Below are 25,343 nucleotides of genomic sequence, written 5' to 3' on the forward strand. Positions count from 1 at the left end.
TAGCAATTAGGGGTTAGGAGGAGTTAATTACTTTTACATTCTTGTTTTTTGGGTGATGTGCAAGGACTACAACACAATTATAAGAAGGCTGTTTCAGAATAACTCTAGAGTTAAAAGTATTTCCTTTATTTTTATATAATCATGTATTACCCTGGAAAGGGAGGATGAGGAGGTATTAATAGATGTTCTTATTGAGAGTCTAGTAGGTACCAGGTACTGTCCTTGGTGCTGATAAGCAGCGGGGACCGAGGCAGATGTGGTAGAGGTGGCCAGCCTGTCCTGGAGCGCACATTTTAACGAGAGGGACAGACAATACATACAGGGAGCACAAAGGCAAGAAATTTATCAGGCAACTATATGGTTATGATGTAGAATTAAAAGAGGACAACATGAAGGAGAGTGCCTAGATGGGTACTTTGAGACGGGGGGAGGGAGTCAAGCAAGGTCTAAGGCGGGAATGGTCCAGCCAAGCCAATCAGGGAAGAGTTGCAGGAAAAACAGCCCAAAAGGGGAATAAGCCTGGCACAGTCAAGAAATTGAGAAGATGAGGCAGCTGGAACATATTGAGGGGTTGAAAAGTAAGAGAAGGTGAAGGGAAGGAGATAAAGGAGGAGGTGGATCATATAGGACCGGTAGCCAAGGTAAAGTTTAGATTAAATCTTAGTGCAATGGCGTTCCAGTGTAGGACTTAGTCAGAGGAAAGATTAATCTTCTTGGAGAATGTCAGCAGAAAGTCCAGTATGGGAGTAAGTTCAAGAAATGGGAGGAGGCTGGTGGAGGAAATGAAAACATATGAATCCAGTTTTCAAACAAAAACTGTATTTGAATGCAGGCTTTAAAAATATTTTAGCATGTATGTGAACTAGAATGTACAGATGTACTAAGACATTTCATTAAAGAACATCTTCTTTTCTAGCATACCTACAAAGTTCATCCAGATAAGACCAAATTCACGGCGGTCACAGATTCTCCTGTACTGTTGCAAGCTCAGGTCAATACGAAACAGCTTAGTGATGTAAGTGCCTTGATTTATCCAAGGGTGGGTTATCCAGAATGGTTTACTTGTTTTAAATGTAAGCATTAAAGTCTCAGTTCTTCATTCATTCACCTACAAATCTGAGGATGTTATTTTTCAATATTTAATTAAATACAAATGAAACTGTTAGATTGATTTTTTGCCTCATAAAAATGGAGTTGGATTATAAATGTAGCTAATAATTCTTTAATGACTCACCTATTTTTATTAGTGCCATTACTTACTCATTAATATATATAACCAAAAATCAAGCAGCTAAAATTCATGCCAAATCCTTAGAGAACAACAACAAAAGCATTTACTTGGATAGATGACAGGAAAGCATTTCTGATTCTTGGGTTTACTAGCAAAGACTTTAAACAAAAGGAGCAGAGAAACAAGAAAGATATCTAGCAGAGATAAGGAAGCTCATATAAGATGATCTAGAATCAAATTAGGATCATGTGAGAAAAAGTGTGTGAATGGGCACTTTAGACTGTAGGACCTGGGATGGTTCATGGCAGGAATGGTCTAGCCATGCCAATCAGAGGAGAGCAACAGTGCTTCTCATATGTTCATATATACACAGAACACATGGAATGCCTGTTAAAATGCAGATTTTAATTCTGTATGCCTGGGATGGGCCTTCATATTCAGGTGTTTTAATAACCTCTCTGTCTATGCTGGCATTACTGGTTGGTGGACCACATTTTGAGTAGAAAGGTGCTCACACAGCTCAATCCTGAAATATCCTTCTCAGGATAGGAAAGAGAAATACACAGTTTGACTTCCTATTAAGCATGTTTTACTGACACGAGTTAGTGCATATGCAATTGGTAAGGGGTATTTTCTCAGTACAACCCAGAAGTCCTATTGGAACAAGTACAACTTTTCCTGGTAGGTTAATATTTTATGAACCAAAAGAAAACTGCTAAACAGCAATGATGCTGACTTATCTGAATGCACCCAGCAGTGGAAGAATTCAGTACTCTACGTGGTACCCATTCATTACAAGCTCTTTTTCTTGGCCTGTGTAAACCGTGGGCTCTGTCCTGGAGGTGCTTATTGCAAAGCTCTCCTCAATCTTGTGGTCTTGCCCTTAACTCCAAAATTCAACAGCCCCTTTTCTTTCTCACATTCGATGTTATCAAAGTTTACCCATTAAAATTTTAAATGAAGTCCTATATTAAGTATTTTTATTCAATAGCTATTACATATCTTTTTAGCTGTGCCAGTATGTCACTTAGAATTACTATTGGTTTTGTTAGTTCCTTGGTTACAGAGTTTCATGGTTGTCACACCATCAAAGTACAGGATAGGATGGTCAAGCAGACAATAAGCTTCCACATTCACACTGTGACAGCATTGACAAAACCATAGTCCGAGCTTGGTGATACAATGCTCCCTGAAAGAGGGAGTGAGTCCAAGCCATGTGTGGTCCTTCAAATGGACTCAGTATCACTTTGAGCCATTTTCCTAAAAAGGATGCTAATTACTAGCCATATACCTTGTCCAGCATACATTCAAGGAAGTTTGAACCATGAACCGTCTGGATATCCTCTCCTTTTTTCCAGATGAATTACAAAGCAAAACACGAAAGTGAGAAGTTCAAGTGCAATGTACCAGCAGATGCTCCACAGTTTCTCCAACATAGAGTCAATGCCTATAACCTGAGTGATGTAAGTACCAAAGCCATTGAGCCCATGTTGTGTATGCTTGAAAAGAGGAAGATAGCCAGCAGAGTACATGTGGCAACATTTACAATGCAAATAAACTCATATTTAGTTATCAGGTATCATTTTCATATTCTGGGGGAAGTACAGATACCTTCTTTCACTTACTTCTGTGCTAATCTCTAGATTTTTATAAGGTTTCTCCCATGTAAATGCTATACTCTGCCTTATCCTTTATGCATCAGGATAGCAGGGTCTTTAGAAAGTTCACAGAACATTAAAAAGAACATAGTATGCTTTATCGTGGTAAAGGGGAAGAGTTGGGTGATAGAATAAATCAATAGTTATATTTTCATTTGGTAAATATGGTATTTACCGATGAAAAAACTTCTAGATTGCAATTTTCTCTTTAAATAATTTGTATTTGATTCATCTGTAATCAATATTCTTACAATTCATTTGCTGAACTCTACATTTCCAGAATGTTTATAAGCATGACTGGGAGAAGAGCAAAGCTAAGAAGTTTGACATTAAAGTGGACGCCATCCCCCTGCTGGCAGCCAAGGCCAACAGCAGGAACGCCAGCGATGTGAGTATGGCCAGGAGCAGAGGCAGGGGCCTCGGGGACGCATCCCGCTGAGCGGCATCTGGATGTGTGATGTCTCTGCAGGTGCTGTACAAGAAAGACTATGAAAAGAGCAAAGGAAAAATGATCGGAGCCCTCAGCATTAATGACGATCCCAAGATGCTGCACTCTTTGAAGACGGCCAAAAACCAGAGTGATGTGAGTGTGTTTGTAAATCCCCCTTATTCTCAGGTATGGCTGCACTTGCTGTTTAATATATCCTGGAAGGAATTCAGTGTGACAAATCAAACATGAACACCTTGGTGGTAAAGGAAGATTAATGTGCTCATTCTTATTTAAGTCTCTCTACTTGGAAACTCCAGTGAATATTGCTGTGCTTAGTTTCCGTAATATCCTCTGCTTTTGTTTGGGGAAAATGCACTTGTAATTTTCTTTATTGTTTTTCTTAGAAATGGGCTTATTATCTTAGTAAGTATGTGTGCACATATATTTATTCACCTGAGTTATGCTAGTTTGCTAAAATACAAACAGAAAGATAAACAGCAAGAAACAAGAGTTTAGGGTGAGGAAAAACAAAGTAGGGAAATTTAGATGGAGCATACACTGGAAAACTAAGAATTTTATTTCAGGAACTTTACAAAATAGTGACACATTTTAACATCATTGAGATACCTAGTGAAAGCTATTTTTAAAATAAGAAATAAATTTTTTTTTAAATTAGAAAAATTTAAAAATGGACAAACCAATCTTCTTTACAAAAATTTCTGCTCTGATTCAAAGTAAAAACCACCAAGAAAGCAAAACACCCTATTACTCTATATAATGTACAAATAATTTTGCCATTGAATATATTTTTTAATTTCTCTAAGAGAGACTGAACAGAGAATGGGAAGAAGTTTGTAATATATTCAATTAATTAGAGAAAAATCATCTTTTTCTGTATTATTGGTACAAATTACGTAGTAGGTACCAATCACAAAAGTCTCCTTCCAGGGATTTTGTAAATTGTGTTTTCAACAAATACTGCATTGAATACTTTTAGGACTATGCCTAAATATCTTTTGTCCACCTTATGCCTCATATTTCATTTTACAGTAACTATTTTTATAAATCACTTTCCTTTAAACTAGCCCAAATGGAAAGAATTATTTTAATACAAAAACTGATTTGGTCCACAGCATTAGTATGTTGTAACTTATTCAGTCTGAAAATATTAGGGCAATAACATAAATATCTTCATAGTTATTAGCATACTAGATGGTAGAAGACACGAATCCCTAACCTATTCATTCTTCTTTTCTATTTTGTGGAGAATACTGAAAAAATGCAAAATGTGTCTGTTTGGTTGAAGTATAGGAATCACATGAATACTTTCAGTCCCATGAGATATTCTCTTCTTTCATGTCTTTCTTTAATTTTTATTCCTTTGACAGAGACTATATAAGGAAGCCTATGAGAAGTCAAAGGCAAAGAGCATGAATTACTGCGAGACCCCAAAATATCAACTTGATACTCTGCTGAAGAACTTCAGCGAGGTTTGAATGGCCATCATTGCTTCTAGGGTCTGAGGTTGCTCTTGAGGGTTGACAAATAGCTGTCACATTGAGCTACATGTGTCTTCTTTTTCAGGCTAAGTATAAAGATTCCTATGTAAAGAATATTTTGGGGCACTATGTAGGCAGCTTTGAAGACCCGTATCAAACACACTGCATGAAAGTTGCAGCTCAAAACAGCGATGTAAGTTTGGAGACAATTGTTCATGCCTCACAGAGACATTATTTGGGAACGTAGACAGTTATGATCTATTTTTGTTCTTTCTCATTACAGAAAAGTTACAAAGCAGAGTATGAAGAAGATAAAGGGAAATGCTATTTCCCTCAGACAATAACCCAAGAATATGAAGCAATCAAGAAACTAGACCAGTGTAAAGATGTAAGTCAGCTTACCTGATATTGAAATTGGGTTTGAGATTCTTGTGACTCTAGTGCCTTAACAAGAGTTTTAATGTTAGCATGTAGTAATTATCAGGAGTTACTAACTTTTACATTCTGTTTTTTTAGGGTGTTGATCAGGGACTCAGACATTATTTAAGAAAGCTATTTGTTTCAGAATAACTCCAGAGTTAAAAATATTTCCTTTAGTTTATGTAATCTTGGATTATAGTGGAAAGAACGGACATTGAGGTTTGTAAGAGATAGAGGTCCCTTCATTAAGTAAATTTAAGGTAGAGGTTCCCGTGTGCTGAGCACTGTCCTTGGTGCTGAAAACACAGGGAACAAGGCAAATTTCACTGGCCTGCCTTGGAGCCCATATTTTAGTGAGAGAGATACACAACACACACAGGGAGCATAAAAGCAAGAAATTTATCAAGCAAAAATAAAATGATGATGCAGAATTAAAATAGGACAACATGAAGGAGAATGACTAGGCAGGTACTTCAGGTGGGGGGATCAGGCAAGGTCTAAGGCAGGAATGGTCCAGCCATGCCAATCAGGGAAAAGCTGCAGGAAGAACAGCCCAAGAGAGGAACAAACCTGGCACAGTCAAGAAATTGATAGGCTGAGGCAGCTGAAACATATTGAGGAGGTGAAAAGTAGGAGGTGAAGGGGAGGAGATAAAGGAGAAAGTGGATCATGTAGGGCCTGTAAGTCAAGGTACAATTGGATTAAATATTAATGCACTAGAGATCCAACATAGGGCTTAATCAGAAGAAAGATTAATCTGCTTGCAGAATGGCAGCAGAAAGATGAGTTGAGGTAATTTCAGAAGAGGGAGCGGCAGAGGCAAAGAAGGAAGGACGAACATAGGAATCAAATTTTCAGGAATAAGGCAAATGTGGTATTTGGCTGGAGGCTTCTTCACAGTTGAACAAATTATAAATATGTGTTATGACATTTCATTAAAAAACATCTTCTTTTCTAGCATACCTACAAAGTTCATCCAGATAAGACCAAATTCACGGCTGTCACAGATTCTCCTGTACTGTTGCAAGCTCAGCTCAACACGAAACAGCTTAGTGATGTAAGTGCCTTGATTTATCCAAGGGTGGGTTATCCACAATGGTTTCCTTGTTTAAAATGTAACCACTTAAATTCTCAATCCTTCATTTGTTCATCTACCATAGGAATAATGTTATTTTTCAATATTTGATTAATGAAACACGTTAATCAAATATTGGACTGAATTGTAGTATCACGAAAATGAGGTTAGATTATAAATGTAGCTAATAATTCTTAAGAGTCACAGATTTTTATTAGTGACTGCTGATTAGTCAGTAATTATTAGTGACTTCCTACTTACTCATTAGAATCTGTCACTAAAAATCAAGCACACTGAAACTTCATTCCAACTTCAATAGAGAACAACAACAAAAACATCTACTTGGGTATTAATCAGCCAAAGAAGGGCTGATGCAAAGTACCAGAACTCTTTTGGCTTTTATAAAGGATATTTATTTGGGGGTTGAGTTACCAGGCCCTAAAGTGTCCAACTCAAGCTACCATAAGAGGTACATTCTCACCCAAAGTCTGTTGCCATGTGTTGACCCAAGATGGCAGGCAATGTTTGTGAAGGTTCAGCCTTCCTCCTTCCTCTTAAGGCCCGTGATCTCAGCTTCTTCCAGTCTCAGCTGTGGCCTAGCATAAGGCTTGTCACTCTTCCTGGGTCTCATTTCTTTCCAGGCTCAGCTGCTCTGTTCTCTCCACAAGGTCACCTGAAGACTATTAGGCTCATCTCTCTTCCCAGGGCCATGTCTATGGAGCACTCACTCTTCTTGCATATCTGTTTCTGTGTGTGTTTACTTCATGAGAGTCTGTTTTATCAACCCAAGGGGCCTGGGACTCAACGCTGAGCCGTACTCTAATGACGTGGTTGCATCAGAGCCCTAATCTTAATATAATTTAATTAGACAGCTCAGCTGAATCTAATACAATCAAAGGGTTATCATGACTGAGGAACTGACCAGTTGATAAACATAATCTATATTTTATTTTGGAATTCATAAATAATATCAAACACATACAGTAGGTAACAAGAAAGCATTTCTCATTCTTGTATTTGCTAACAGACTTTACACAAAGGGAGCAGAGAAACAAGAATGATATCAAGCAATGACAGGAATGGTCCAGTCATGCCAATCAGAGGAAAGCAACAGTACTTCTTGAATGTTCATGTGCACACATATCACATGGGATCCCCGTTAAAATGAAGTTTCTAATTAGTATGTCTAGAGTGGGACCCAATATTCTAATAACCTTCCTGGTGATGTTGACACTACTGATGAGTGGACCGCATTATTAGTAGGACATTGCCCACACGGCTACATCCTGATGAGGGACACACCTTTCTCAGGATAAAAAAGTGAAACCTACAGTTTGTCCTCCTATAAAGCTTGTTTTAGTGACACAAATTTGTGCATATGAAATTGGTAGAGGGGGATTGTATCAGTATAACCCACAAATCCCATTGTACATGCACAACTTTTCCTAGCATGTTAATATTTTGTACACCAAAAAGGAAATCTAAACAGAAATGATACTGACCTGGCTGAACTCATCCAGCTGTAGAAGAATATGGTACTATATGTGGTACCCATTCGTCACATATTCTTTTCTTGGCCCAAGTAAACTCTGAGGTCTGTCTTGGAGGGCTTATTGCACATTTCTCCTCAATTGTGGATTTCAAAATTCAACATCCACATTCCTGCCTTACATTCCCTTTCAGCTAACATCCCCTCCTAAAGTTTTGAAAGCAAAATCCCACATATAGTATTTTTTTTATTCAAAAAGCAAGTTACATATCTTTTTATCTGTGACAGTATTTTATTTAGAATTACTATTCCTTATGTTCTCTGATTACAGACTTTGATGGGTTTCAGGTCATTACACAATCAAAGTACAGCCTAGGATTGTTGATCAGACAATGGTCTTCCACAGTTACACTGTGACAGCATTGAGAAAATGGCAGGGCAAACCTTGGTAATGCCATAGTCCCTGAAAGAGAGAGTGAGTCCAAGCATTGTGTGGTCCTTTGACTGACTTTGTATCACTTTGAGCCATTTTTCTGAAAAGTATATTAATAATCTAGCTATATGCCCTGTCCAGCATAAATTCAAAGAAGTTTGAACCACAAATCATCTAGCTATTCTCTCTTGTTTTTCAGCTGAATTATAAAGCAAAACATGAAAGTGAGAAGTTCAAGTGCAATGTACCAGCAGATGCTCCACAGTTTCTCCAACATAGAGTCAATGCCTATAACCTGAGTGATGTAAGTACCAAAGCCATTGAACCCATGTTTTGTATGCTTGAAAAGAGGAAGATAGTTAGCAGAGTACATGTGGCAACTTCTGCAATGTAAATGAACTCATTCCTAATTATCAGCTATCATTTTCTACAATCCTTTGGGTAATCAGATACCTTCTCTCAATTACTCCTTTGCTAATCTTTAGGTTTTTATAAGCTTTCTCCCATGTAAATATGATACTCTGCCTTCTCCAAGTGGTTGTTCTTTTACATTATCCTTTATGCATCAGAATAGCCGGGTCTTTAGAAAATTCATGGAATTTAAGAAAAGGAATAGTATGCTTATTTTGTGGTAGAGGGAAAGAAGCTGGATGATAAATAAATCAATAGTTATATTTTCATTTGGTAGATAGAGTATTTACAGATGAAAAAAATTCTAGATTGCAATTGTCTCTTTAAGTAATTTGTATTTGATTCATCTATGATCAATGTTCTTACAATTCATTTGCTGAATTCCACCATTCCAGAATGTTTATAAGCATGACTGGGAGAAGAGCAAAGCTAAGAAGTTCGACATTAAAGTGGACGCCATCCCCCTGCTGGCAGCCAAGGCCAACAGCAGGAATGCCAGCGATGTGAGTATAGCCAGGAACAGGGGTAGGGACCTTGGCGATGCATCCCGCTGAGTGGCATCTGGATGTGTGATGTCTCTGCAGGTGCTGTACAAGAGAGACTATGAAAAGAGCAAAGGGAAAATGATCGGAGCCCTCAGCATTAATGATGATCCCAAGATGCTGCACTCTTTGAAGACGGCCAAAAACCAGAGTGATGTGAGTGTGTTTGTAAATCCGTCTTGCTTTCAAGATGGCGCCCCTGTTAACAGGACCAACAGTAGTAGCATGTAAAGGAATTTCCTATCCATGGGCTCTCTCTCTCAAGTTCATCACAAGAAACTGCTAGAGAGAACTTTAAAAGTAGAAATGATTCCCTAGATTCTGCACCTCTCAATTTGAGGAGAGAAATTACTAAATTGTACTTGATGTCCATTTTACTTTGGAAAAAAATGTGTTTTAACGTTTAGTGGAAAATTGGATCTCAGTTTTCAAAACTTTTGGAAAACATCACTAGAGAGCTATATGTCATTTTTATACAATATCCAGGCTAAGTTCTGTATTTTCTTCTCAGTGGGAAATTTCTTTTTGAATAATTATATTTAAAGCTATCTTTACTTTTGAAGAAAATTATGAGTCAAAAAAATTAGTACAGCTTTCTATACTCTTTCTTGACTTTATTAATTACTCATGATGGCCTAGGCCAAAGAACTGTACTCCATTAATTATAGACCTGTTTGAATACCTGACAAAGGATTTGGACCATCTATCTAGAAAAATGAATATTTTAATGCATTTTGCCTGCAATATCAGGGACTTCATGGATTCCCTAAGGCCCTGACTATGGACTATCCAATATCTTCAGGTTTAAAATCTTACTATAGATAGGCAAATATCTACTATGCCATTCAGAGAATATATTATTGTTTAAAATGTTTAGATAATCCCTTAAGAGTAGTACATATGCTCAACATAGTTTGCAAAGGAACACTTTTCATGATGAAATGATGTTTGTGTCATTTACTTTAATTTTTAGCCTTAGGCTCATTTAATGATCTATGCAGACTTTCTTTCACTTATTTTGCATTTACATAGCACTTTAAACTATCCTATTCAGTAATTTTCTCTAATACTCATACTGGAGTATGCCAGGATACATACACTCACATACATAATACTATCTTCCTTACTGGCTGCCTATCCCTGCTCAAAGGCTATAGCTCCCCAAGAAGGTGGGCAGCATTTGTATCTTTTATTTTCCATCCTATCATTAGGGCTCTAGGCATAAGTAAGTATTCAACAAATACTTGCTAACTGATACTGATTACCAAAAAAAAACCTCAATCGGTGAGTAATTCTCACATTATATCCAGGCTAAATGCTAAGTTTTAGATACAGAATATGCAAAACATAAAATTAAATAAAGCCATTTGGGTCTTTGTCAACATTTTATATGTACTGATACCTGTTAGTTGGCATGAACATGAACAAAAGGGTCAAAACAATTTAGTCTGAAACACCTCCACACATCAACTGCTGTTGCTTTATCAGTTTGTTTGTAATAAAGACAGTTTTTTCCAATGTTCTTGCATACCATGAAAAGTTTCTGCTTTATTTTTAAAAACCAGGGACTACAGGGAGCAGTAGAGTCCCTGCTTCCTATGTACGAGGTCCCGGGTTCGATCCCTTGGTACCTACTAAAAACACGCAAACCAGCAAAAAAACCTAGTTCCTATTGGGAAATCAATATAGCTCAGTGACTGAGTGCCTGCTTCTCATGTATGAGGTCCTGGGTTCATTTCCCAGTACCTCCTAAAAAACAAACAAACAGACAAACAAACGAACAAATGAAAAAAAACCTGGAGACTAGGTTTTACAATTAAGTGATATTTATTCAGTGAATAAACCCACCCACAAAATATGTGAAGGAAAATTGCCTAAGAAAGCTAAAAGGTCTAATCATTTGCAAAAGGATTGCTTTAGAAGGTGTGTAATGTACTGCACACAGGCTGGCTCAAGTCATTGTCTTTATCGCGTATGTGATCATGAGGAGATGGTACGGGCTTAGACTATTTCTTAAGGCAGGAGATCAAATGTGTTTTCTCTGTTAAGACAATTGGTGAGTAGACACAATGAAGCTGGAACTTAATTAGCACCTTGTCTAGTCATTCCAGAAAAGCAGCCAATGAAGGTGCTTCCTGAGGCCCGCTCAGGACATTGTTTCATGAGAACCTGCACATAAAGGACAAGGTTACTTTAATGTTTGTTTCCTTTGAGGACTCATAAATGCTGTGATCTGAAGCTTCTTTTAAATGGTTACCAAAATTAAAATTGGCATGAAAAAACCTCAAGCATTCTCAGTGGGACTTACTACTGTCAAAATATTATAATCATGTTGAAAAATCAGTAACTATCCATTTAAAAAATGACTCTAGAAAAGCCAAAAAGCCAATTCTACAGCCTTACTTAAAGTCAGTTTATAAAATCAGAAGTATAAAATGATTGCCATATCATTTTCATTCATTTAAAAATTGCTTCTTTACTGGAAAACTCTTAAAAGGCTAAATTACATGAATAGAACTAATACTCATTAGTGGTCCTTGAGAAATCCTGCTTTAAAAAATATAACCCTGGCTGCAGCAGAAGCTGTGGTCCATTACTGGTGCAACTCTCTGAGATTTGGGAATATCTGTCCTTGTACGATTTTCAGGGGTTTAGGGGAAGACGGTGTCAGTGATATGTAATATATGAACACATTTCAGATATTTGGATCTTTTTCTCTGACTTACATTTATTATTTATGAGGTCTCTGTGCTTTTCTGGAAACCCATTAGGGTTTGTGCTAATAAATAGTGATTTCCTGTTCACAGCGTGAATATCGTAAAAACTATGAAAAGTCCAAAACTATCTACACGGCACCTCTAGATATGCTCCAAGTCACTCACGCTAAGAAATCTCAGGCAATTGCCAGTGACGTGGACTATAAGCACCTCTTACACAATTACAGCTACCCGCCCGACAGCATCAATGTGGACCTTGCCAAGAAAGCTTATGCACTGCAGAGTGATGTGAGTACCAGACTTTCTCTATTCCCTCTTTTTAAGATAGAACCTAAGAATGGTTTCTAAATTGAGCGATTATTTTGATACTTTCCAGAGGAACTGCGTAAGGTTGACTTTGTCTTCTATATGTAGCAAGTACATAATGGGAAAAATTGCCCTTGTGTTTCCATACAAGAGGGTGCCCTTCAGAGTTAGAGAGATCTGGGTCCAGCACCTACTTCATTATTGTTTACACTTGAGAAAGTTATCAATATCACCGAGGCTTAGGTTCCTCCTCTGTAAAAACAGAATGAAACAGAAGACTTGTTTTGAGGATTAAATGCTTGTAAATTACTTAGCATGGTACCTGATTCTAGTGAGCACTCAATAAACATTCACTGTTTTTATCATCAGCATTCTCATAATCATTGTATTCAGCAGTCTCAATAATTTCTTACATAAATTGCTATCTTGTCTGAAAATAAAATGTATCACTTACAACATCAATTTTTATAATAGCTTTTTTTCTCTCTGCAGATCAAAACTTCTGAGGCCAATTAATTTTCCAAGCTACACAATTGAACATTTTATCCTAACAGTTCTATTTTATGGATTGCTATCTTATTAACTTTGCTATGTTTCTTTTTCCCAAATAGATTGTAAGCATCTTGTGGGCAGGAACCAAATGCTTTCTTGATTTTTCCATTAATTCTATTTCTATCAGTGGCTCTCCAACTAAAAGACCCATATTAAAGGACAACGATTTGAATTTTAAATTTAGAGTATAAGTTCTAGGCTCCAGATATGGCTAGAAAACCAGAGTTGCTCATTATTTAGTAGAATCAATTCCAAATAATAACTGCTCCCCCATAAGCAAATTCATAGTACAACTACTGTAGAGTATATTATAAGCCAATACAAAACACCCCTAAGTTGCTAAGTACACTGCAGGTCAATGTGTGCCGACATTTAACACAAATAACTACTATTGAGTTTTATGTAGTCAGAAAGTGATCAAAACTCTCACCTTCAATGTGGCCTTCAGTCCTAATTTAGCCATAGAAACATAATTTTTAGAGTTCCAAATGAACAAACATCTCACATTTGATTATAAATGCCATTTCATTTATTTTTTTGAAATACAGTTTTGACCTTGGCATTTTCCAGACTGGACTTAAAATTTCACATGCTTCCATTCAGCTGAAAATAAGAATGAAATGAAATATATGCCAATTAAAATAAAAGCAAAACCCTAAGAGCTGTAAAAATCTCTCACCAAGGAAATGTTTAAAATATTCTTAATGTATGGGATAACGAATATGGTCAGAAACCTTAAAAACCTCATTTTGGGCAAAATGTTAATAATTTTATTTAATAAGGATGACACTGAGCAGAGAGTCATCACCTTTCTCTTGGTGTTTTAGGTTGAATACAAAGCGGACTACAATAGCTGGATGAAAGGTTGTGGCTGGGTACCTTTTGGGTCCTTAGAAATGGAAAAGGCCAAGCGAGCTTCAGACATCCTTAATGAGGTAAAGCTACCTGGTGTGTCACAGAGAGATGTGCAGATGTGTCCTGTTAAACCCTCCAACCCCCAGAAAGGGCCTCCTTTTACTGCTTCATTTTCTAGCAATTGTTGCTGAGGAAAGAAACTTACTACAAGCATCAATTATCCATGTAGAGAAACATCCCCCTTTACGTCACCACACTTGTTTACATTAACCATCCATGATAGAAATATTTTAACAACTTAATTGAGTATAACTTATATACTACAAAATTCACCTGTTTTAGGTATACAGTTGGAGTTTTTAAAAATTCCTACAGTTGGGCACTTATCATCACAATCTAGTTCTAGAACATTGCTAGCACCCAAATATTTTCCTCAAAAACGTTCTACTCCCAGGCAAACACTGGGTTGTTTTCTGTGTCTATAATTTTGCCTTTTCTAGAAATTTCTTTTGTGTCAGTCTTCTTTCACTTAGCATAACGTATTTGAGGTGTATCCAGTTTCCGTATTCATCTGTGAGTCATTCCTTTTTATTGCTGAGTAGTATTTCATGGCATGGATATACCACAGTTGGTTATCCATTCACCAGTTGATGGACATGTGGGTTGTTTTCAAATTTTGGCAATTATGAAAAATGCAGCTATTATAGAAATCTTTTTTGAAGTATTACACTCTGTGCCAAACTCCTGATGACTTGGAAGTAGTATATATGTTATTAATCAGTCTAGGAAAAAACGGTGATGATCCTGAGGCTATTAAAACGGCAAGTTCATTTGCCTCTTCTCCATCAACAACTGAGAATTCTCTCTGCTGTCAGGAGAATAAATTATTGAGGAGGTTCAACTATATAAAGGACAGAAGTGTTGAGTGAGGGTTATCTTTCACACTCAAGTATAGTTGCTGCTTTATGCTTTTGTTTTTGTTTTTATTTTTGTTTATGTTTTTGGGGAAGTTCTTTTGTCCACTCAGAGATCTTTTAGAAAAAGCTTATTCTGGGTTGGTGGTTTTTGGAAGGCTGAAGTTGAAAGAGGGTTGTTACCAGATACACAAAGGAAGGTGTACAAAGTGTGCAAGGAAGAGAACTGAGACAATAAATGAAAACTAGAGGAATAAGGGTAGCCAAAGTTTCCCGTCCCTAATTGGGACAGCTTCCCAAGGGCCCCTCTCCTGCCCCTCTCCAGCACTTTAGCAATGGCCTATGTACTGATCACACATCAAGGCTTGCAAAGCAAAGGCCAGCTCTCTTGATAATCTCTAGCCCCAGATCTTCAATTCACCTCCAGTTGCTGGTAGAGTGATGGGGAAAATTACATCCCTTGGAACTTGTTAGTGCCATGCAAAGACACTCCAAATCTCCATGCTTACTTTTCAGTTAGTCCTTTAGAAAATGTGATGTTTCTGGATTCTGCTTGGCTGAAAGTGACTTCTTTCATGTTGTAAGTGAGAAATTAAGCGAGTCGTTTGTCTGGTTCCTGAGAGTTGTTGGCATGTCCTGCGGCAATCTAAAATTAAACTGATTTTTAAACACGGACTTTGGCTTTGTATTTGTTTTTGTGAAGCAAACCAAGAATCTAGTATTTTTACATTTTAAAATCAGGAGAAATCCCCCAGTCCCTTCAAAATAAATGCCAAGGATTTGGATATATTAACCTTCAGGGAAAAGTAGTATGATTGTTTGAACGATTTCCTCTTTTTAATTTGCCATACAGAAAAAATATCGCCAACATCCAGACACTCTCAAGTTTACCTCGATTGAAGATGCTCCTATTATAGTACAGTCTAAAGTCAACCAGGCCCAGAGGAGCGATGTAAGTGTTGATCCTATCTGTATTTTAATAAATGCTAGCCAAACAACAGGTAACTAAGACAAATGCATTTCTGTTTCAAATGTCGGATAACCTACAGCTATTAGGAGGTAGAAACATCTTCGATTACATAAGAAACTTTATAATTTTCCCAGATTCCCATTAATAAAGCACACCCAATTCACTCCTCTAGAAAATTATGTGCAGAAGCACAACATTATGAATATTGTGCTGACTGTCCTTTCAGCCATTTCACATTGCTTCCTAAGGAAAATGTAAGAAGGACTACTCCAAATGACAAGGAAAACTCCAAGTCTGTCTCTAGGAGAGACCATAAAAAAATGAATATCGGCCCTACATCCTAGGCAGGAGGTATATTTTAAGTCAGAGCTAAGATGAAAAACACACCTAGTCAAAACTATCCCTAAGATCTTTTTAATCACACACAAAGAATAATACAGGTAGTTTGTGTATTCCCCCATTAGCCTATCCTATGCTTGAGAAAGTGTCTGCAGGTTGACATTTGCACAAGGTCACCTCCCTGGGCTAATTTCCACAAGGTGCTCCTACCTAATTCCAGAGGTTCCCAGTGCATACCAAGGGACCTTTGTAAAGGTGGAACCAGAATTATGACTGGATCCTGTGAAATGCATATAGATGTTTGTGAATGAATGTGGGGAAAGCACAGAGTGTCTTTAAGAGATCGCACCTTTATTCAAAATGATCCACTGTGAAATTATTTCTGGGTCATTAAATGCTGTGCTTTGCTTTGTTCGTGTATTTGGTTTCTTCTTTCAGATCGCTTACAAAGCCAAAGGAGAGGAAATGCTTCACAAATACAACCTGCCAGCTGACTGGCCTCAGTTCATTCAGGCTAAAGTGAATGCCTACAATATCAGTGAGGTGAGTGTGTGTATACAGTGTTTGTTAAGCCTTTTTGAATGTGGCTCCTGAGTTATAGTCAAATGATATTTTTTTCTTTCAGAATATGTACAAAGCAGACTTGAAAGACTTGAGCAAGAAGGGATATGACCTGAGAACGGATGCAATCCCAATCAAAGCTGCCAAAGCTGCCCGGCAGGCAGCAAGTGATGTAAGTTCAGCCCATGGCCACCCTTGGGTGACTAGAACCTGTGAACGATGTGGCCTCGTGGTCTAATGCATTACCAAAAAGTTGCCACATCCAGCATCCCCAGTGGGAAGCAAGTCTGGTTGAAAACTATTCAGGAAAAAATTCCCTAACCAGATCTGGATGATTTCAATTGTCCTATCTTCTCCAGTTCTCTGATGCGTTCTTCTTCCAGCTCCAATCTGCTGTTGAAACCCTCTAGGGAAATTTTCATTTCTGTTTCTGTGATCTTCAACTCTGTTTGGTTCCTTTTCATATTTCCATCTCCTTACTGATATTCTCTTTGTGTTCATCTGTTGATTTCTTGATTTCCTTTAGTTCTTTGTCCATGTTTCCCTTTAACTTTTTGAGCATATTTAGGGCCATTTTTAAAAATGGTCGATTTTTGTCTGAAATGTCCCAGGAGTCGTCCTCCTCATTGATGGTTTCTAATGCTCTAATTTTCTCCTTTGCCTAGGCCATTCCTTCCTGTTTGTTTTTTATTTTTGGTAATCTTTTGTTGAAACCTGGGCATTTTGATATTTTAATTTCTTATTATAAGAATTTAGACTCTAAGATGTCTATTCCTTAAGTTTATATCCAGCTAGTGTTATTATAGTACTTTCTTTGAATATTAAATACTTTAAAAAGAAAGGAAAAAAAAAACAAAACATCTTTCCCGGTCTTCACAGATGGATCTTTGTGAGTGCTCTCCTTCAGAATTTTATCCATACAATGAGTTTAGACAGTAGCTCAAGGCCAAAGCATAAGGTTTCCGGATTCTTTCTGCGTATGCGTCTTGTCTAGGGCATGAGTATGTGGCCCTAAGAACCCCCCACCCCCCCACTTACACGGCTACCAACATCCCCTCTTCCCTAGAAGAGAGACTCCTCAGGGTCTGGGGCACTTTTTACCCAACAGCCAGCAATCCCTTGCCCAAGGCACCGCCACTTGACTGTTCTCCCAGTGTTCTGTAGATTTTATTTTTTTTTTTATTTCTCTCTCCTTCTCCCCCCTTCCCCCCTCCCCCCAGTTGTCTGCTCTCTGTATACATTTGCTATGTGTTCTTCTGTGTCACTTGTATTCTTGTCAGTGGCACTACGAATCTGTATCTCTTTGTTGCATCAGCTCTCTGTGTGTGCAGCGCCACTCCTGGGCAGGCTGCACTTTTTTCGTGCTGGGCGGCTCTCCTTTCGGGGCACACACTTTGTGTGTGGGGTTCCCCTACACCGGGGACAGCCCTGTGTAGCACGGCACTCCTTGTGCACATCAGCACTGTGCGTGGACCAGCTCACTACATGGGTCAGGAGGCCCTGGATTTGAACCTTGGACCTCCCATATGGTAGGCAGACTCCCTATCCGGTGGGCCAAATCCGCTTCCCCCAGTGTTCTGTAGGAGAGCCCTGTGAGGTGCCTTGCATGCACAGGGGAAGTTCTGGGAGGGCAAGCCTTTGACAATTGTTCTGGTTCAGGCTTTCAGGCCTCCAGCAAACAGATTGGGCCAGACATACGTGCTTCTAATATGTGCAAATGTATTGCTCTCCTCCCTCAGGAACTGGGACTGAGGACGTGCACTGGGCGTGCTGGCCAGCTCCACACCGGCTGGGAGGAGTTGAGGAAGGGGCCAGCCAGGGCATGCTGAGATCCTACCACTTTTAAGTTGCCTTTTTCTTGATTTGGCACTTGCCCTGTTACTGCAATGCTTTAACTATTTTGTGGAGCTTTGAGAAAGGTGTTTCTGAGAATTCTAACCTGTTGTTCAAAGCTTTTGAAGTAGATGGATGCTTGAAGCATATCACTCCCCCATTTTAATCAGGGTGGTCTCCCTAAACAGATCTAAATTTTCTTAGGGAAAAGACTGTTCTAGTTGAGAACCTCAGTTTAAATTCTTATCTAAATTTATGCACAAATTCATGCTATTTCTCTTGTGGAATTAAGGCCTAAAATTAAAAAAAAAAAAAAAAACCTGATGATAAAATTTTATCTTAATTTACATGATTTCCCTCTTTCCCTTACCTCACAGTTCCCAAAAGTCAGTCACTAGGTCCTACTAAAGTGAAGAATTTTATTTCTTATCCCATCTTACTTTAACCCAGATGTGAACTGAAGTCTCACTATGCTCTTTAAGGTTTAAATTAAATCAGCTCAAGCCCCATCTGTTATCCTTTAGGGAGTAGAATACCTTCCCCCAAGATTTCTGCAACAACTCTGAGGTTTCTATTCTTCAGATTACCTCAGGCTCCTTGTTTGCACATGCTGGTCGCTCTCTAGCTCACTGCTTTTTCTTCCCCTGAATCTACTTCTCTTTCTGCTCTGTACATCCCAGAGATGGAACCCAGTCCTTTCTTTTTGATTTCCCTCCAAATCCCAAATGCAACTTTACTGGCCATTTGAAATGAGGAAGAGGTTTAAATTGCTCCAATGTAATTATGTTCAATTGATTAATAAATGTTCTTGGCTTTTAAAGTCCATAATTTCTCCCTGGTCCCCTTTCTCTGTGGGTGCTCTTCTCCGGCCTTGTTAAGCATCTTCCCTCTTCTTCTCAACACATGCACAAACCTTCCCTAACATCTCTGCTTCTCGGTTTTAAAGATTGCTCTCCAGGTCTCCCTAAGGAAGCTCTATTCCCCTCACTTTATTATTCGGAGCCAATTAGTTTCTCATTAAAATTCTAGATGAATCAAAGAGCTAGCTACTTAGGGTCTCCTTCATTAGTAGCACAACATAATTGGTAGAGACTTTGAAATGTCTATCTTTTCATCTTTCTCTAGCAGTGTCTAATTGGAAAGGAACAATATAGATATTTATCTTATTACTGATACGAATTATGGCAGTCTCGCCACCTCTAAATTTTATGCAATAAAATATTCATTTACTGGGTTATTTAAGTACTTTCTGGTTTGCTCAATTGCTTTAAATCATGGCCTCATTGCTCAGTAAAAATCTTCATATCTGCATTTAAAAATATGCTTATCTCTGTTTTCAATAGTTTCAGTACAAGAAAGATTATGAAAAGGCCAAAGGGAAAATGGTTGGCTTCCAAAGTCTCCAAGATGATCCTAAACTGGTTCATTATATGAATGTGGCCAAGCTACAATCAGACCGGGAGTATAAAAAAGACTATGAGAAGACAAAGACCAAATACAACACTCCTCACGATATGTTCAACGTATTGGCAGCTAAGAAAGCTCAAGATATTGTCAGCAATGTCAACTACAAGCATTCTCTGCATCATTACACCTACCTGCCGGATGCCATGGACCTGGAGTTGTCTAAAAACATGATGCGCATTCAGAGTGATGTAAGTGACGTTTACTCCTCAAGAGAATCCCACTTTAAGTTCCTCCACTGCTGTTGAGAGAAACCAATGCCTGGGGCATTCAGTCCTCTTTTCTCTTTGCTTTAGAATGCCTACAAGGAAGACTATAACTCCTGGATGAAAGGCCTTGGTTGGATACCTATTGGCAGTCTTGATGCAGAAAAAGTTAGAAAGGCTGGTGATGCCCTGAATGAAAAGAAGTACAGGCAACATCCAGACACCCTGAAATTTACCAGCATTGTGGACTCCCCAGTAATGGTCCAGGCAAAACAGAACACACAACAAATCAGTGATGTGAGTACACGTTTGAGAGGGGTCAGGGGATGTGGGTGGAGGCTTTGAAAAACTAAATACCAGCTCAACATCTTTTATCTTCTGAGCCAATATATTTTTATTTAAAAATTATTACTTATTTACTCTTAAAATAAAAATTATCATTATCCTTAGTTTAGGAATTATTTTCTTTTTCTTCTATTTTGCTTTTTAACTTCTGTTTTACAACTTCCTACTTTTTAACTGCCTTTGAAGTACTCTACTGTTAGATAAGTTTGACATACTGTAAAAAGCTCTACCCCAGTACTATACATGCATGCATGCATGTGCACACGTGCACATACACACACAGAACTTAAGCTTGGATGCCAACCACTTTATGGTGGCAAGTTCATCCTATACCATTATACATTCAGTTGCTCACACTTGCTTTTCATTAAAAAATTAATACAAGGAATTAATTCATTGATTCTGTTTATAATACAGAGGAGTATATGTTTTTACGCCTCAGAATTTGTCACACACTTATCACAGAGACTTTTTAAACTTATGTCTTAGTGAAGATTAGTATGTTGTTTCCCTGTTCCTGAGCAATGCATATGGTCTGGCTAAAACCAAATCTAAAGGAAAGTTTGAGAGCAGAGTTAAAGAGACATTGAAAGCATTTGTTAATAATGCATTTTAAAACTATCTTTGAACAACTACCAGAGTGTCAGGCACTGCATTATGTGCTGATGGCATAAAGATAAAATAGGCGAGGATTAGTGGGAAGGATTGCATGTAAACAGCACTGCCATACAGAGAGATGAATGCTGTAGGAGAGGCATGTGCCGAGAAAGTATCAGAGTTTCTTTGGTAAATATGGGAAGAGCTGTGTTCCCGGTAAAAGGAAACATCATGAATGACAAGAAGGAATGAATGGAAGGGCAATGAATGGTGTAGGCTTATAACCAAATCATGGGTCTTGTATGCTGTTTTATGGAGTCTGGACATTATGGAGAGGTAATGGGGTAGGTAATAGGAAGTATTGAAAATTTTTAATCCATGGAGTCCCACGGTCAGGTTTTGTTTTAAAAAATAACTCCAGCAAATAGTGCAGAGGCTGTATGGGAGTGGAGAGAGACCAGAGGGTGGGAGAGTAATTAGAATCTATTCCAAAATCCAAAGGAAGGCTTAATTAAGGCAGAATCAATGGGAGAGAAGGGGGTGTTTAGAAGGTAGAATTGGTGGGATTTAGTGAGTGCTTAGATATTGCTCCTAAAGGCAATGAGGAATTAAAGATAACTCCTAGGTTCCTAGAAAAAACTGTTTAGTATCTGAGGGTTAATTTAGCCATTTCCAGGCTTATGATACGTTTACACCGGTGTATTCAAGTATTCCATATAGACATGCCCAGGAAAGGGAGTTTATCCAATAAATGAGAATCAAGAAATTGAAAATCTGCTTGTCTTTCTGGTTTTGTTTTAGTTTTAGATATTAAGCAACTCCTTTCTTTTCAGTTACCAAGAGGGAGGGTACTATATGATTTCTACATTATATTATTTTGATATCTTTCAATGAAAAGTGTATAATTCTTTAAAATGGCAAAACCTGATTGATACAAAATAGCTAGCCTTTTGAGTATGCAGGATTCATGTAAAAGCATTTTTATATTATGAGGAAATCATTATATAATTTTACTGATATAATTGGAAAGTTTTTAGCAGAAGTAAAAGACTTAATTCTATTTTTTCTCTAGGGGAAATTCACTGACATTCACTGACAGTGAATTTATCTGGCTTTGGTAAATTCTTTGTTCACATTTAAATTTACTTCCCATTCATCTCTGGCAGTCAAAGAATTTTAATTTTCTTAAAGGTTTTATATATATATATACACATATATATATATACTATAATACAAAGCGCTTGGTTCTTCCTAAAGATAGCAAAATGCTTGTTTTTTTTTTAGAAATAGAAAAATGCCTTTGAGGATATTTAACAGGAGATGGTGAAGGCTTGTGTTAGGAAAAACTCCTTCAAGAATGCAATTAATGGATTTTCTCTTTTTGTACTACCTGTAATGAATTTTACTTTTGTGATTGTGTATTGCAGATCTTGTACAAAGCTAAGGGAGAAGATGTGAAACATAAATACACTTTGAGTCCTGATCTTCCTCAGTTTCTCCAGGCCAGGTGCAATGCTTACAATATCAGTGATGTAAGTAGGCTCTTTGATGGAATGTGAAATCCAAACCTCACCATAAAATAATAGAATGCTAGAGTAGGATGGGACATTGACAATTATTTAGATAAATTTCCCATGTAGTCCCTGTTGGAACATCTCCATGATGATGCTTCTTTACCTCTTGAGTCACCTGTTAAGTATAGGACAATTCTAATGGCTACAGGCCTTCTTTACATACAGCCTCAAATCTATTCCCTTAGTTTCTAGTTTTGTACCTAGAAGAAATTATTATCCTCCAGAAAAATAAAAATATATTAAATTCTTCTTTTTTCTTCTAACAATCCTAAAATTTTTCAAGCTGACCACTAGGTCATCCCTTGATTTCATAAGACAGGGCTACATGATTTTTTCCAGTAGTTGTCATACATGATGATTTCCCCAATCTTTATTGCTGTCTTCTGGACACACTCTAGTTTTTCAATATCCCTATTCAATATGTGCCACAGACAGACTTAAGCAAATCTTTAATGCAGAGTCCAGTGATTCTATGCCACACAAAGCATGACACTCTGCTTATGTGAATTCCTAAAACATTATTTGCTACCAGGGATTCCTTTGTCTTATATTTGGAAAAGAACAAACATAAGGAGTTGAGGAATCCTGTTAGCTGAATAAAGCAGAGCATGCTAACACCCGGTTTGCTTTTACTTCCAGGTATGCTATAAACGGGATTGGCACGATTTGATCGCCAAGGGCAACAATGTGCTGGGTGATGCGATTCCCATTACTGCGGCCAAGGCATCAAGAAACATTGCCAGTGATGTGAGTAAAAATTTGGGGTGAAACCTGGGAGACTGCCTTTTTAAAAAGTGATCATATATGTGCTTGTTTAAATAGATATCTTCTTGAAAACAATATGCTGAATTAATGACACTCTAATTTGCCACAACATACCATTTTGAAAACTTGTCGTATTTTCAACATTTTTATGACTCTTTCTGGGTGACCTCCCTTGGGAGAGCTGTCATAAATCTGACAGCAGCTTCCTTTCCTGATTCAGAGCCCAAATTACCTTCCCTGACAGCCCACATTTATTTTCAGTGGAAATACCCTGACTGAACTAACAAGTTAAATTCAGATGACTGACTGCATTATAATTGAATTAAGAAGATTGAGAAAATATGATTTAAAATGTACTGATTTTTACAAGCCAAATAGGAAAAAGCCTATAAAATATATTTCTAGTTTTAAGGGGAACATGAAAATCCTAAAGTTTGTCTTTAACAATCTTTTTAGTACTTGTATAGATTTTTTTTTTAAACAGACCTAGTAATTACTTGATAACCTCTTTCACCTGCTAAACCCTCTGTTTATGAATGAATGCTTAAACTTTGGGAGTGGAGTGTCTGAAGGGTTTAAGTGGATTTGAATTCTCTTGTATAAAAATTGGGGTTTTGACCTCTTACGGCATAGTTCAATCTATGTCTCATTTCAGATCCCAACAGTGAAAGTTAGCAGAGATTTGTGATTAAGTTTTTTACTGATGGGTAAAACTTACAACAATTTCTACCTTATTATCTTAATTCATTTGCTCCTTAATTCATTTGCAGCAACTTCAGCTGCAGGCTTGGAAAGTAGCTGCTGAGAAATTGGGTGGGTGAAGTTCAGCCACCTGTGACTACTGCATCTAAATTAGGTCAACTGAGACAGCAAATACAGTAAAGTTTTCTGCCTCCCCATCAAAAGGATCTTAGTATGAAAGTCCTATATGTAGAGTTCCTTAGACATCATTTCTGCCCCTGTAGTGCACATGTCACAAGGCCAATGGGAACAGAAAATGGAAGATTTTCTCAATAATTTAAGGAAATTATTCTTTGATGAGAAATAACATATTGGATTAGGTAAATTCATATCCTAGTGAGGCTAAGAGATATTGGTTTTATATTTGGAACATGCCATATTCAAATCAAGAGTGAAAATTAAGTTGGTTTTAGAAGAGCACTATGTGCAAACCATCCATAGGATTCACAGCAAAGAAGAGAAACTGGTCCTGAATTTATCACAACACACCCTCAATCCCCACTTCCACTCCCTCCTCCCCAGCAGTGTTTGAAATAAATGCTCTCACTCTGAACATTGTGGAGGACAGTGAGGTTTGCATTGCTTATATAATCGTTCGTAAAGTCACAATATTCTGAATGTCTTTTTGTCTGAATATTACTGCTGCCCCTACCTAATGTTATAAATGCCTAGGACTTTGCTAACCAAATTCTGTCTCTGCAGTATAAATACAAGGAAGCTTATGAGAAGGCAAAGGGAAAGCAAGTGGGTTTTAGAAGCATCCAGGATGATCCCAAGCTAGTCCACTATATGAATGTGGCAAAGTTGCAGTCTGATCGTGAGTACAAGAAGAACTATGAGAACACAAAAACCAGCTATCATACTCCTGGGGACATGGTGAGCATCACAGCTGCAAAGATGGCCCAAGATGTTGCCACCAATGTCAACTACAAACAGCCGTTACATCATTACACGTACCTCCCTGATGCCATGAGTTTCGAGCACACAAGGAATGCCAATCAAATTCAGAGTGACGTAAGTATGTGTTGCATGACCGACACAGAGTTTTGTACATCAGGGTGATCATTTCTCCCTATTTTATTAGACTTCAGTATGCAGTAGGATATTTTAAAGATGTACTTTAAAATAAATGACCCTTATGGCAGGACTAAAAGGGTATAATAGACTAACCATGTTTTTGCTGGCGTTCTGTGCTTATATCACAATCATTGCCATTGTCTTTATTAAGTTATGGGTCATAGACAAAACCATATTCCATCAACTCTCTAAGCCACCTTGGTTCTCACCAGGAGGGAATGGGTGCTCCTGGTGGACCATTCAATAGCAGCAGATGGATAAGAGAAAGCAGAAGAATTCTCTTGTCTTTCTGAATTCAGGAAGGTTTGTTGTTTTTTCTTTTTTTTTAGCTCAAGGTTA

General features: G+C 37.8%; 1 protein-coding gene across 10 annotated transcripts in view; it reads left to right on the forward strand.

Moving 5' to 3' along the window:
- Positions 1 to 25,343, forward strand: part of NEB (nebulin) — a 220,411-nt gene that overhangs the window by 38,591 nt on the left and 156,477 nt on the right. For all 10 annotated transcript variants that reach the window (XM_058300922.1, XM_058300921.1, XM_058300925.2 and 7 more), the window contains exons 31-51: positions 917 to 1,015; positions 2,590 to 2,694; positions 3,170 to 3,277; positions 3,359 to 3,472; positions 4,708 to 4,809; positions 4,904 to 5,011; positions 5,102 to 5,206; positions 6,197 to 6,295; positions 8,435 to 8,539; positions 9,042 to 9,149; positions 9,231 to 9,344; positions 11,996 to 12,193; positions 13,591 to 13,698; positions 15,386 to 15,484; positions 16,280 to 16,384; positions 16,467 to 16,574; positions 19,579 to 19,890; positions 19,996 to 20,202; positions 22,275 to 22,379; positions 23,061 to 23,168; positions 24,630 to 24,941. In XM_058300922.1, coding sequence (XP_058156905.1) covers positions 917 to 1,015; positions 2,590 to 2,694; positions 3,170 to 3,277; positions 3,359 to 3,472; positions 4,708 to 4,809; positions 4,904 to 5,011; positions 5,102 to 5,206; positions 6,197 to 6,295; positions 8,435 to 8,539; positions 9,042 to 9,149; positions 9,231 to 9,344; positions 11,996 to 12,193; positions 13,591 to 13,698; positions 15,386 to 15,484; positions 16,280 to 16,384; positions 16,467 to 16,574; positions 19,579 to 19,890; positions 19,996 to 20,202; positions 22,275 to 22,379; positions 23,061 to 23,168; positions 24,630 to 24,941 — 2,829 coding nt within the window. The remainder of the gene's footprint in view (positions 1 to 916; positions 1,016 to 2,589; positions 2,695 to 3,169; positions 3,278 to 3,358; positions 3,473 to 4,707; positions 4,810 to 4,903; positions 5,012 to 5,101; positions 5,207 to 6,196; positions 6,296 to 8,434; positions 8,540 to 9,041; positions 9,150 to 9,230; positions 9,345 to 11,995; positions 12,194 to 13,590; positions 13,699 to 15,385; positions 15,485 to 16,279; positions 16,385 to 16,466; positions 16,575 to 19,578; positions 19,891 to 19,995; positions 20,203 to 22,274; positions 22,380 to 23,060; positions 23,169 to 24,629; positions 24,942 to 25,343) is intronic.

Source organism: Dasypus novemcinctus, chromosome 7 (genome assembly GCF_030445035.2).
Source record: "Dasypus novemcinctus isolate mDasNov1 chromosome 7, mDasNov1.1.hap2, whole genome shotgun sequence".
NCBI classification, from domain to species: Eukaryota; Metazoa; Chordata; class Mammalia; order Cingulata; family Dasypodidae; genus Dasypus; species Dasypus novemcinctus.